A 14674-nucleotide genomic window follows, 5' to 3' on the forward strand; every position below is an offset into this window, starting at 1 on the left:
AACAATTTCTAAGAGTTCTCATTCTCAATTTTCTTGTTTACCTGCAAAAATACTATGGCAATTTAATGTGCTTTAAACTTTATGTAAAAGGTAAAGATAATACCCACATTTTCTCAGAAATTTGAACATTTTGTTTATATCAGAGCAGGAGCAAGGTGCTTTAGTACAGCCTGATCTGGTCAGGTTGAAAATCACTGCTTTAGGGGATGCATTTACCTGCCCAGATGAGGCATGACTATCATTTCTGGCACGTTTTGCAGTCTCCTGACCGTATTATGTTTTTCTCCGTAGAACGATTACCATGACCCTCTGCTGTGCACAGAGCCTTCTTATTAAGTCATCCTCTTAATTCAGTTAAAACAAGCCTGATTTGGAGCAAAATGTTTGGCAATGAAAGGAGAGTTCAGAAAAAAACTTTTTATTCCAAATCTTTTAATAAACCGACCTGCAATTTCACATACCATTGAAACAGCAGGAAGAGAAAATCCATTCTGAAACATCTGGATGAGCTACCTAATGACATTCCAAGTGCTAAAAGCATAAAGAAGGCCAAAAATTCATGGGCTCACGTTCCAAACATCCTTTCAACCCTAAAAATGCTTCTTTCCTAAAACAAAAACACAGATACTGCTTTGCTTACTATTATAATAATCATGGTACGGGAGGCAGAGAAATATTCTTTAAATCAAAATAGCTCTCTGGAGGTTGCTAACATGGCCAAATGCATCCTTCCTGGAAACAGTCAAGCAGTTGTTTTCACCGAGTATTGTTATCAACAGTTTAGGGTTGGACTTTACTCTCCTTCGGCCACTTACGTTGTAAAGAGGATGAAGCAGATTATTCAAAGCAAATCTATATTTCTTTTTCCTTCCAGAGGGAAAATGATCCCATCTGATCTTGAAAGAAGGATCCTCGAAGCCAAACAGAAAGTAAGTTTCTGCCGGGATCTTTATCCAGCCCATATTTCTATTTTCATCCAGCAGAGAACAAAGTGTGTTTTGGTTTTATTTTTAAAAGAAGATCCAAACCTCAATTTCCCAAGTTTAATGAGAATGTAGAATTCTGCATCCAGCCACTATTTATTTCTCTGGGTTATAGGCTCTGCTTTAGAAAAGTTTAAATTGCTGAATAAATATTATATACAGAGATACAGTGAGAGTTTCCAAAGCATTTGTCTTCCTAGGTACTGAGGGTTGGCATGAAACACACACACATTTGAAAGAGTATTTTCGGAGGCAGGGAAATAGCAGAATGCTAATGCAGTATGTGAGGGACTCTGGTGCGGTTCTTCAAAAGGGGCCAGTTTTTCCTGTCTAGGTGCATGATGTTAGCATTGGCTCTCCAGACATCTTATTTTGCAGGAAGCAATTTAGAACTCTTTTCAGAAGTGACAAGTTCTGAATGCCTGGCCAAGATTCCCAAAGCTCTGGAAAGTCATTTACAACCTGGAATGGCTCACAAATCAGAGAATTTGTTTCTAGAATTCTCTGTTTACCATTTGGTAGATATAATCTACAGTTCCTGATTTAATAACATACACATGCATTTATTATTAGGAACTCAGAAATCATCATTTATGTTCATATGCCCTTATTCATTTGGTTTTGGTTTACTAAGTGCAGACAGCAGGAGAAGGTTTCCCTCGTTCTTGTGCAGGTACTAGAACTACTTCTAGTAACATCACCTACAAGATTAAACCTTTGCTGCCACCTAAAGACTGACACCGTAACATCACATTCTATAGACAGGACAGAGTCCTTATGGAATGAGGGACTATGGCGATCCTGTCTGTGGCATTCTGCTGCCTTCTTCCAGCCTGTTACTTCAATCAGTTTTCATTTAGCCATGGCCAGAGAGACTGAGGACTAGTTAGACGGATAAAAGTCATGGCTTAGTATTTTAGCTCCTCCGTGCTGAAATGCCAAATGAATTATCTGGGCATTTTCCAAATAGGAATAATGGGCTGGTCAAAGCTACTTCTCTTCATTCTCCTGCCTACTCACTCTAGGGGATTTATGAAGTTCAGAGGCCTCCGTGTGAATAAGGAACACTTGAAAGTGAGCAAAGGGGGTTAAAAGGGCCAGAAGGTCTACCGGGAATATATACATGTATCGGGGACATCCCTTGACAGCCTCTGGGTTCACTACAGCTTCTTCTGAGAATTGAAATGTCTGTTCTTATAAGATACAGTCAGGTCCAACAGCATGGCCTAGAGAACTCAGATTCCAGAGAGTGAACATCAGTTTGTCGCAGGCCTCGGGGTGTCAGTAACTCTTCTGCTGCTTCCCCAAATTCAGACAAGTCTGTTAGAGAATTTCCATTGCTTCGAATCAGCTTTTTAAAAGAACCCTTGACTCTGTTTCCCATGATTCGGGACTTTCTCGTTTTTACAGGGATTTGTTCCTTTCCTCGTGAGTGCCACAGCTGGAACTACCGTGTATGGAGCATTTGATCCGCTCTTAGCTGTCGCTGACATTTGCAAAAAGTATAAGATCTGGATGCACGTGGATGTAAGTATCCCGTAGGGACTGGCCATTAAAATGTCCTTGGATGTTTTCCATCTGGTACACACGAAGGAAATTTCTTTTCTTTTTTTTTTTAACTTGATCAGCTTATTTTCAGAGTGGTGATATTAAAGCTTTTAAAGATAGCTGAAGCAAATTAGCACACAAGTCACACAGTACACACCATGCACCAGAAGCATCCCGAGGCTGATTATACCTTAATGTCCCCAACATGATAATATTTGTATTTCTATAATCAGTACCCAGGCTGACCACTTTGTTCTCAATTCATCGAGCCATTGCATTCATGGAGGAATATAACCGACGCACACAGTACTGCTCTTTCTCACTTACCAGAATGGTCAAAAGAGTAAAAAGGAGTTGTATTTATGCAGAAAACCCAGAGAATTAAAAAACAACAACAACAACAACTGAAGCTCAAGTTAGATATTCCTATATTTAGAGAGGAAAATGGCTTGACAACTTCCTGCGAAATAAGGACCACCAAAGTTCCAATTCCTTAGTTTGGTCAGCTAAGAAGATAGATTATATTTGAAACATTTTGACTTCAGGCTTTGTCACACTAAAAAATAATGAAGGTGTTCCCTCCAGAACATTTTCCAATGAAAAAAAATGTGTTAAGTTTTAGAAGGACTGAAGGGATTTAAGTTTAGATTAGTATTACTCCAAGTGTGGTTTGAAGATTAGCTACCACCTGCAAACTATTAGTGATCCATATGAGATAAAGAGTTTTTGCCAAACCATTATCAATCACAAACCATCACACACTAAGCGCGATGCTTGGCTCAGCTGATAATTTTTTCATTGCAAGACTTTCTCAGTGAAGGAAGGCATAAGTTGATGTTCATTCGAGCGCAAGATCCTTATATTGTCGTGGGCCAGCACTGGGTCTAAGCCAGGGCTATAACAATGATCTAGCCCTGGCTAGATCGTTTTGGCTTTATAATAATTATTCAGACCAAATTAATGCTCTTTTTTTTTTCCTTTTTGAGACAGAGTCTTGCTCTGTCACCCAGGCTGGACTGCAGTGGCGTGATCTCAGCTCACTGCAACCTCCACCTCCAGGGTTCAAGCAATTCTCCTGCCTCAGCCTCCCGAGTAGCTGGGATTATAGGCGTGCGCACCCATGCCCAGCTAGTTTTTGCATTTTTAGTAGAGACAGGATTTCTCCATATTGGCTGCTCTCAAACTCCTGACCTAAGGTGATCCACCTGCCTTGGCCTCCCAAAGTGCTGGGATTGCAGGCGTGAGCCACCGTGCCTGGCCTCATTAATGCTCTTTTCTTTAGGAGCAGAACATTTCCACAGACTTAGCATTTCCATTATTCCAGAGTATTCCTGCAAAGCAATCACCCATCTTCTTTACCCTCCCTGATTCATGTGTGAGTCGTTCATTAGGCTACCAGAGCCCCTTTCATTTTACGCATGAGGACACTGAGAAAAGACTGAACCACCCGGTGCCATTAGTGACTTGGGCCTCAAGACTGGAAACCCTGTTAGGCCTTGCTGGCTGATTCAGGAAGAGGATTACCTGACAACTTCAAAAATGAGAATATCTGTGTGTCCTGAGCCAGCAGAAGCTATGGGCCTTTCCTCTGGGCCTCCTACTTAAATTAGAACTAGGGAATCTTTTAACCAGTTCTATTAGCTTTTCTTTGAAACATACCAAGTTTACCACTTACTCTTATAAGCTTTAATATTCATACAGTCTATAAAGTAGAAAGAATCTTAAAATAGTACACGTTTGGAATATTAGATAATTTTTCAAAGTGCAAAAGAACTGGGCCAGGCGCAGTGGCTCATGCCTGTAATCCCAGCACTTTGGGAGGCCGAGGCAGGTGGATCACCTGAAGTCAGGAGCTCAAGACCAGCCCGGCCAGCATGGTGAAATCTTATCTCTGCTAAAAAGACAAAAATTAGCCAGGCATGGTGGCGGGCGCCTGTAATCCCAGCTGCTTGGGAGGCTGAGACAGGAGAATCGCTTGAACCCGGGAGGCAGAGGTTGCAGTGAGCCAAGATTGCACCATTGCACTCTAGCCTGTGTGACAAGAGCAAAACTCTGTCTCAAAAACAAAACAAAACTAAAAAAGAACTGAACTTGCAGCAAAAGGTGGGGGGAAGCAATTATATCATAAAGGAATTTTATAATCCCTTTAAAATTATCCTAGAATTAATTATACACACAGAGGAAAGAAAGTTAATATTTCCAAATTAATCTCCATCTTGGCATTCTGTTTTTAAAGGAGATTACTACACCAATTCAAATCTTCAACCTTGATCAAGTACAAATTTTTAAGACGTGTGTTCTAATTGCTTAGCTAATAACTGGTATGAATCTTTGCTGCTTGTGGATTTTGGGTGGGGGTTTTTTGGACCCAGAAATTATCCAAAATCACACATCAGTGAAATAGAGTTATGAATAGAGTTATGAAGCCACTTCCTATTTCTGGAATCATTTAGACTTGTCAGAAGAGTTTTCCCTGCAACCTGGAATCTGTTTAATGCCCCTCCTGCCCATCTTCTCTGCCTTACACTGTGGGGACCACAGGGTTTCTCATTCTGAGAACATGACTTCACAAGGACTAACAGTGCTGGTGATAGGTTTGGGAGACGGTCTTTCTCCCTCTCCTGTGGACCAGGAACTATGCCTCCAAGGTGGCTCCTTACACCCATATAAATGTGGGATGGAGTCTGGAGACCTTAGAATGGCCCTTCAATGTAAACTCTGAAGGTTAGTGCCAGAAGAAGGTGGTCAACTTCCTAAGTGGCCTGGGGTCAAGGAGATCATTTTCACCGTAAGAGACTCTCGTTAGTCTGGAAGACACCAGACTATAGAAATCTAGGCAATGACAAACTGCTACCATTTTCCTCGTATGATCTTTTTTCAGGCAGCTTGGGGTGGAGGATTACTGATGTCCCGAAAACACAAGTGGAAACTGAGTGGCGTGGAGAGGTATGTTGCATTTTTCTTATTAACAACATAAAGTGTTAAAAGCTAACTGTAAAACACAAATTACAATCAATTTCCAGGAACTCTTGGAATACTGAGGGAGCTCACTCTATTCAGTGCTTTTGTTCCTTGCCTTATGTGATGTTACACTCCCGAATATGGGTAAACAACAGAAAAATCAAATATGTAAATATTATGTGTAAACAACAGAAAAATCAGAATACACATCAAGTGACCCAGGTAGAATGTCTTCCAGACGTGGAGATTCCTATCTAGGGTCTATTCCTGGGATCTCTGAACCAACCACAAAAATTGTTTAAAACCTGCAGGCAACCCACGTTTTTCTAGGGAGAAGATTTATAGCTTTCATGTTTCATAAAAGGATAATATCCACTGCTTAAAAAAAATAATAATAATTTTGCAAAGCAAATAAGCACCTTGTAACTTATCAGTGTTGAAAGTTTGGGCTTGGGGTCTAAGATGGCCAGTTCACTTAAAGTGAAACATACTAGCAATAGCCTCATCTCATGGTTTCATTCCCGGAATAACCTTTCTCTGACAAAGCTCCGACTGATACTGCAAAGCACCTTTTATTTAGAGCCTACGCAGAAGACTGTTGAGAAATGCTGAAAAATACGAAGGCAGTGATATCTGATTAGCATAAAGCACATTCAGGTCCAAAGAAATGAGAAAAACAGAATGCAAAATACAGGCTCTGGTTCTGAACCACATGCAAGGGGAGCCCAGTTCTCTCATCACGACACGGCAGGTCAGACACAGTGGTGAGCTCTGACACTCCAGGTGACCAAGAAAGCCTGAATGCATCAGAGGCTGCCAAATGCCCACCATCCCCTGCCAAGTCCCCAGATGCTGCCCAGCAAAAGCGTCACACTGACTCTGCCACTAGACATCTTGGCACAGTTTCTGTTCCAGGACAAGGAGAGACGCTGATGGAGCGCAGAAGCACTTGTGAGCCCTGGGCATGCGGGAGGCCCAGGCCAGAGTGGCTGTGTAGGGTGTGTGATGTGACACCCGGACCTAAAACGCACAGAGAACCCATGAGTGTGGAAAGAGAGGGGTAGGGTTGCTGGGCTGGAGTCAAGAGCGTCCCGCTGAATTAATGGAAATAAAGCAAAAAAGAGTTGGGTTACACCAGCTAAGGCCCATGTCAGAAGGGTCACTGTCCCTGAGTCTGATGGCCGGGGTCAGGGCCTGGCCCGGGCACAGCTGGGTTAAGGCACCTGGACCCCCCTAGGTTCTGATTGCAGGGCCCCATTTAGACGCCGGTGGATGAGGGCAGGCATGTCTCCCTCCCAGAGTCAGCCAGCGCCAGGCCTCTGCTCTTGGACCCTTGGGGCTTCTCCCAGGCCTAATCCCTTTCCATCTTCCATTTCTTATGCAAGAAAGCATAAGCTTAAGGAAGAGGCAATGAAGTAAACAGGGAGAGACGAGAGAGAAAGAGAACACCTTGAAAGGTGCCTGCCCACACAATCAGAACAAGAATTAAATTCATGTGCTTTCAAGAGAGGCGGCCTATCTACAGGTCTTTCTCTTCTGAGTTTCTGACTGGCACAAAAAGTCTGTTACTTTACCTTTGATGCCACCTGCGACTGCACGTGCTGAAAGTCCTGGCACATCTTCCACTTAAAAACTCACTAAATTACCTACCCTGAGCCTTAGAAAAATAAACACCCACACGATTCTGTACCAAAGACTATTATTTGAGAGCAAAGCTTAGAACGTTCACCAGGGAACACAGAGTTCCCTCTTACTGCCACAATTCTTGAAACTGTACTATAACTAAACTTTTCAAATGGAATAACCATATATGAAGTCCTAAAAATGAGGGGGCTACTGGTGTTCCACTCTGAGCAGAATCCCCTTAGCTACCTATTTACCTGAGGATACCCTTCTCTCACTGACTTATTAGCAGAAGGCATACTTTCTAAGTGAATACAGTTGGAAGACCAGTGGAAACCACTTAATGTGTATGGCCACAGGTTTAAGAAAGAAATGTGTCTCACTTAGGGAATGACATTTTTTCAAGCTTTGCAAACCAAAGTTTAGAACTCACTCTAAAAGTAGAGGAAATCCATGGTCAATTCTTGTCCCCAAATCCAGAGGCTCCTTTGTAGTCACAGGGGATCTGAATGCCATTCTCACACAAAATGGCACAAGGGGACCGGGCACAGTGGCTCTTGCTTGTAATCCCAGGACTTTGGGAGGCAGAGGTGGAAGGATCATTGAGGCCAGGAGTTCAAGACCCACCTGGGTAACAGAGTGAGACTCCATCTCTACAAAAAGAGTTTTTTTTTTTAATTAGCCAGGCATGGTGGCATGCATGGCTGTGGTCCTAGCTACTCAGGAGACTGTGTGAGGCAGGAGGATCACTGGAGCCCAGGAATTCAAGGCTACAGTGAGCTATGATGGCACCACTGCACTCCAGCCTGGGCAACAGAGTGAGACCCCATCTCTAAAAAAATTAAAACAATAAAAATAAATAAATAAATAAATAAAATGGCACAAACATCTGGAGCCCTGTCTGGCTTCCCCTTTGAGAACCAACCAAATTCTCAGAAAACAGCTCTCCTCCTTGCTAGCACTGTCAAAATGTCTAGAGATGGTGCTGCTGAGAGGGCACACCACAAGCCCTGAGACTCCAGAGCTTGACTCTGTGTATTGTATTTTTATTTCTTTTTATTTTTATTTATTTATTTTTGAGGTGGAGTCTCACTCTGTCACCCAGGCTGGAGTGTGGCGGTGCAATCTTGCCTCACTGCAACCTCTGCCTCCTGGGTTCAAGCAATTCTCCTGCCTCAACCTCCTGAGTAGCTGGGGTTACAGGTATGCATTGCCGTGACTAGCCAATTTGTTTGTTTGCTTGCTTGCTTGCTTGTTTGTATTTTTAGTAGAGATGGGGTTTCACCATGTTGGCCAGGCTGATCTTGAACTCCTGACCTCAAGTGATCTACTCGACTCAGCCTCCCAATATGCTGGTATCACTGGCGTGAGCCACCGCACTGGCCTCTGCATCATACTGACTCGTCTTTAGTCCCTCCTGCCCACGGGCTGCTGCTTACCGTAATCATCCTCTGATGTGCTCCACTCTCAAGGCTTTCAGTCCCAGATGAAGGTGCTGGTGCAGTTTCTGCCGCATCACCAGTTACCCTCACTCCCGCCCTGAGAGCCAGGTGTTCAGGATTTAATTCGATCATTGCTGAACCTCTGTCATATGCAAGTCACAGCGCACGGCACTGCGTGGGTGCAGAGACGGGTATGGTATAAAACCTATCTTCAAGGAGTTTAGAATCTAGTGGGGAAGATTGTCAGTGAACAGTGGATTAAAATTTAAGGCAAGGAAGCAAAGACTGGAGAGACAGACGTGGGAGCTGATTGGAGAGCACAGAGAAAGGAATGGTTCCTTCTGTGATTACAGAGAGGTTTCGCCAAGCAGAGCAACATCGGAGCTGAGCATCACGGCATACAGGGTACTTCATCGGGCAGAAATGGAAAAGTGCATTCAGGCTGAAGAGACACGGAAGTGTGAAAGTGCACAATGTCTTGGAGAAAGTTCAAACAAGTTTGGTTGGAGGATGACATGGTTTCACAGCAGTGGCCAGGTGGAAAGTACAGAAGTCTTGGCCAGCCCCCAGGGCCTTCCCACAGAGCCAGGTCAGAATCCACGGGCCTTCTTTCCACGAAACATAGATCCCTGAGCTAGGAGTCTCTGCTGTGTGGCTGCCATTATGCGTGGAGATTATTAGATTCCTTGGGGGGACAAAACCCATCGAAAACCTTTGCTGCAGGAGCCCTAGCAGGCCTTGAGCAGAGGTGCAATGTGATCTCACCTGTGTTCTGGCGTTAACTCCGCATTAGAGAGGAGATGGGAGCCAGGGACAGACTGGAAGCTGTTAAGCTCTTAGGAACGTCCAGGTGCAGGACAGGAGAGAAGCTGAGTGTGACCTAAGCTGTAGTAGCAGAGAAGGAAGTAAGTGGATGGACCTAGGAGACGAGGAGAGAGAACTGCAAGGGGCAATATCAAGACGGGGGAAGAAAAGAGTGAAACCAAGGACGACAGTGAGGTTTGGAGGCTGGAGGCCTGGAAGGAAAGTGGTGCCAGGAACACAGAATATAGAGGAGAAAGAATCAATCTAGAAGGTTGAGCAGTGGCGAGTGGGGCCTATGGATGTGAGGCACAAATAAGAGCAGAGGGAGATGTCTTACAACAGCCCTGTGGGATTCACTTCTCTCCAACTTACACAAACTGCAGAAGCCACATGATCGAATCCCACAGCAAAGCGTTTTAAAATGAACCTGAGGCTGTTTTTTTGGTTTTTTGGTTTTTGCTTTTAACAAATTGCCAACATTTCTCAAATCAAGGCCATGTCATCGAATCAATCTGCAGGGCTTTTTGCCATCTTTATGCCTCTGAGAGAGAGGTGGGACAGAGAATTCAGTGACAGGTCGTTGTGAGCCTTGGCAGCTTCTCTTCTGAAAAGACAAATAGGCCCCCGCGTAGAGGTAAACACCACGGTCAGACATGGAAGACAGCTGTTTTTCTCTCCCGTCGGGCATTCTTGTTGACAAAGCTGAGTTTATCAGAGTTAAACATCTAGCCGTAGAACATGATGGAATGTATAGAATGGCTGTGTGTACATACATGCACGGTGTCACCAAGTTCACAAATGACAGAGATGAAATCCATAGCAAAAGCCAACCTTATTTAATGCTCACTGCCTATTAAGCACAGTTCTAAGCACTTTACCTAAATATTTATTACTATTCTTCTTTTCTAGATGAGGAAATCTAGGCACAGAGAGGTTAAGTAACATGCTGAAAGTCACACAGCTAGGAAGTGATGAAACCTGAATGAAAACCTGTACTATCTGGCTCCTGAGGGCTTCCCCCTTAACTATTATGTCTGCTTTATAGCCTAGGGTCCTGACTCCAGGGTCATTCTACAGAGCAAGGAGATATTTTCTTGGAGGGAACTTTCAGTACCTCAATGCTATTATTATTCATTAAGTCATTTAGTCTTCTCTCTAGGGGTAGTTATCTGACCATGAACTGCCTTTGCTTCTAGTTCCTCAGTTGCAGTCATAAATGTATCTGACAACCAGTGTCAGAGCCAGAGAAAGACCAGAAGCTGAGCTAGACTATTCGTTGGCTCAGATAAGATCCCCAGGCCACTGAGCGCTCTAACTGACTGACACATGGCCTTCATCAAATGAATGAATGGGGTCTTTCCCAGCTTCTCATTTTTTCCCAAGGCTGTCACACCCAGAGAGGTGGGAACTGGGTGAGCCCACGTCCGTCGTACGGCCAGACGGGGCTGTAATCCATGGCTCTCTGGAGGCAACTGCCACAGGTTATTCTACCGTAATACTTGCCTTCCTCCTTTATGCCACTCATGCAACTCCACTGCCAGGACCCCTCCGTCTCTCCGGAGACAAGCGCAGAGGCTCATCTTACCCAGTAAATGTATGAAGCGAGCCATGGCATTCACAGTGGGAGCAGTTGCTTTTCCCAGAATCAAAAGAGGAGCACAGTGGACGTGGGGGAAAGTCGCAGAAGTTAAACAAGGCCACAGAGATCATACTGAAAGAATCTGGGGCCTTAAAAAATTAAGCAAGATTCAACAAAGTGAAGCAAAGGGAGATGGTGTTCCAGGAAGAGGAAATAGCATAATGAGACCCAGCAGTATGATAATAGAATGCTCTGAGAACAAAAGATAATCTGGCATGATGAAATGGATAAAGAAAAGCCAAGGGACACAAGACCTAAGGCGTAGCTAGGGCTTGCCCCAAGAGCTGCGGGAGCCATACCCTGCAGTTTGGAATTTGGGCTGGAGGAGAAAGAAAACTGTCAGTGATTTCGGAGAAGGAGAGGGCCATAAACAGAGATCGAAAATAATTCTGTTGCCAAGTGAAGGATGAAATGGAGACCGAGTCAGTTACAACACAATTGCTGAATCCAGATTAAAATAATGAGAATTATTATTAAAGGAATCTGAACCAGGACTACAGCTCAGACTTTTGAAATCATGTAAATTCCTGAGCAGGGAATCTCTGCTGTGTGAGCCACTGTTGCTGATGAGAGAGCATCAAATTTCCCCAAGGTGTGAGGCAAAAAAAGACGGAACTCTCCCCTGCTGTGGGAGCCACAGCACATCTCATTGGCAGTCTGGAAAGAAAATAACTCTGGATTAGGAAACAGATGGAAGCACGGGCCTCGCCAGAAGCTACTACGAAAGGATGCATCTGAGAAACTGGGCATCAATTGATTAGAAAGGAAAAATCGAGTTAAGCAGTGAAATGAGCCCTGTCTTTGAGCTCCAGGCCACTGCAATAGCAAGGACCACAGAGGTACGGGAGGCAGCCGCCCTTTCTGGCCAGGTGCTCTGGCCATCACTGGCCAAAGGAGAGACTCTGGACTGGATGATCCCAATGACTCTAAGCTGTGCCCTGAGACTACCGTGGAGGCAGGGTGCATGCTGCCACTGGAGCTGGGGCACGCCACATGGAGACCCACACCCTCACCTGCTATTTCTGTGGACAAAGAAAAGTTGCAGTATGAACTCTGAAAAACTGAGACAGGTCTCAGTTAATTCTGAAAGTTTATTTGGCCAGGGTTGAGGACGCAGGCCTGTGACACAGCCTCAGGTGGTCCTGACAACATGTGCACGAGGTGGTCAGAGTACAGTTTGGTTCTATGCATTGTAGAGAGAAACAAGACATTGATCAACATATGTAAGATGAACACTGGTTTGATCTGGAAAGTCGGGACAACTCAAAGTGTGGAGGGGCCTTCCAGGTCATGGGTAGATAAGAGACAAATGGTTGCATTCTTTTGAGTTTCTGATTTGCCTTTCCAAAGGAAGCAATCAGATATGCATTTATCTCAGTGAATAGAATGGGAGGACAGGTTTGCCATAAGCAGTTCCCACCCTGACTTTTCCCTTTAGCTTAGTGATTTTGGGGGTCTGAGATATTTTCCTTTCACACATCTTTAAGAGTCTACTTTGTGTTTACTAAATACAGTGTCGTGGGAGCATGGGATGGGGGAGAGGGTTGAAAAATTATCTATTGGGTACAGTGGTCACTATTTGGGTACTGGGTACACCAAAAGTCCAGACTTCACCACTACGCCCTATAGGCATATAGGAAATCTACACTTGTACCCCCTCAATCTGTTTAATTTTGTAAATTAAAATAAATACATACATTTAGTGTCGATCTGGATTCTGAGAAACAGTACCAAGAAACTGAAGCTCGGTTGCACGTGCCCGGAGCCTGTCAGGGTGGAGTGCCAACCGCTTACGTGATTTGTTTATTTCAGGGCCAACTCTGTGACGTGGAATCCACACAAGATGATGGGAGTCCCTTTGCAGTGCTCTGCTCTCCTGGTTAGAGAAGAGGTATGTCTCTCCTGACGCTGTGTCCCAGTTCGTGCGTGGGTTTGACTGTCTTTATGTGGTTAACTTTCTCTGGAAATGTCAGGATCACCGGGTCTTCTCTATGGGGCTACTCACCTTCCCCAGAGAGCCCTTTCTAGATTCCTGTCTGCAGGGTGAAGGTCTGGTGCCTAACAGAGAAGAAAGGGTAAGAGGACCTCAACTTTCAGAACATAAACTTTGACCTAATCTCCATGTTTTCAGTATGATACCCCTTTCCTCAACTGTTCCTCCATTCCCCCAATCCAGAGACCCTCTATGTCACTCTCTCAGAAAATTACATTTCCAGGTTTTTTTTTTTCTGGAATCTGAGAGATCATTTTTCCTATATAAGAAATATACATGATATAGGATTCAGGTTAGTGTTAGGATCCAGGTCCATAACATGTATATGTATGTGTGTGTGTTCTGTCTCTCATGATTACAGTCTATCTATTCAATATTTAAAGCCATGTTCAGAGTGTAAGGAAGCTGCATCCTTATTAACCAGAAAAGAGAAGCAGCATCAATGAGCACTTTCATTCAAGATGGTTCTGTTGACCAGGCCTAGGGCCGTTCTCAGTAGGTGAGCACTGTTGGTCAAGGCCACTGCATCTCCCTTCCATGACGCCAGGTTGGACTCATAATTCCTCACACCTGCATTTATTTTGTTGATGAAACCCAAATAAGGAGCTTCAGATGATCCCCATTAAATTTTATCTTCTTAGCCTTAATAAAGCAACCCCAGATTAAAAGAATTTTTAAATGTTGATCTTCATTTACTTTTTTTTTTTTTTTTTGAGACAGAGTCTCATTCTGTCACCCAGGCTGGAGTGAAGGATGGTGGGATCTTGGCTCACTGTAATCTCTGCCTCCTGGGTTCAAGCGATTCTCATGCCTCAGCCTCCCAAACAGCTGGGACTACAGGTGCCCACCACCACACCTGGCTAATTTTTGTGATTTTAGTAGAGAGAGGGTTTCGCCGTGTTGGCCAGGTTGGTCAAGAGCTCCTGGCCTCAAGTGATCCGTCCACCTCAGCCTTTCAGAGTGCTGGATCACAGGCATGAGCCACCATGCCCAGCCAAATATCTATCTTCATTTACTTAAAAATACTTTGCTTTTTTTCTAATTATACAGTTAACACACTATGTCAGAAAGTTGAGGCAGAACAGAAAATGTAAATAAATTTAGAGTCACCTCAAATTTTTATAACTTAGGGATAACCATTATTACCATTTTTAATATTTTCTCCCACATTTTTTTCTGGAAATAAATATATTTAAAATGTATAAATAAATATATATTTATAATAAAATTGCTGTCATCTACCTCATATACCTCATATATACTGTTGATTCTTCTTTATGCTTTGCATTATATTATAAGCATGATCTTCCAAAACCTGATTTGTAATGGCCTCATATCATTCTATCACATAATTCAATGAACCATATCTCTATGGTTAAAATATTAACCAATGTTTTACAGAGTGACTTGATGGAATCCTTAAACCTATACTTTTGATCACATTCCTGATTATTTTCTCAAAGTAGACTCAAAGTGGGATTGCTGGGTCAAAGAGTGTTACTACTTCTGTGGTTGGTTCTTAATACCTTATGTTATCAAATGCAAATTTACACAGCACGCCTTCTGTGTCTTCATCAGTAATAAAAATATGGACACAAGACTGAAGAAAGAAACTTCCCCTCAAAATGAGATGAATGCATTGGAAAATATCCTTTTGGACTGGGTTTTCATCAGTTAAAAA

General features: G+C 43.5%; 1 protein-coding gene across 1 annotated transcript in view; it reads left to right on the forward strand.

Annotated features, from left to right (window-relative positions):
* The window catches only part of GAD2 (glutamate decarboxylase 2), an 88272-nt gene that overhangs the window by 52206 nt on the left and 21392 nt on the right, over positions 1-14674 (forward strand). Inside the window, exons 9-12 of the mRNA XM_008002576.3 lie at positions 875-929; positions 2394-2510; positions 5413-5477; positions 12813-12891. Coding sequence (XP_008000767.1) covers positions 875-929; positions 2394-2510; positions 5413-5477; positions 12813-12891 — 316 coding nt within the window. The remainder of the gene's footprint in view (positions 1-874; positions 930-2393; positions 2511-5412; positions 5478-12812; positions 12892-14674) is intronic.

Source organism: Chlorocebus sabaeus, chromosome 9 (assembly GCF_047675955.1).
Source record: "Chlorocebus sabaeus isolate Y175 chromosome 9, mChlSab1.0.hap1, whole genome shotgun sequence".
NCBI classification, from domain to species: domain Eukaryota; kingdom Metazoa; phylum Chordata; class Mammalia; order Primates; family Cercopithecidae; genus Chlorocebus; species Chlorocebus sabaeus.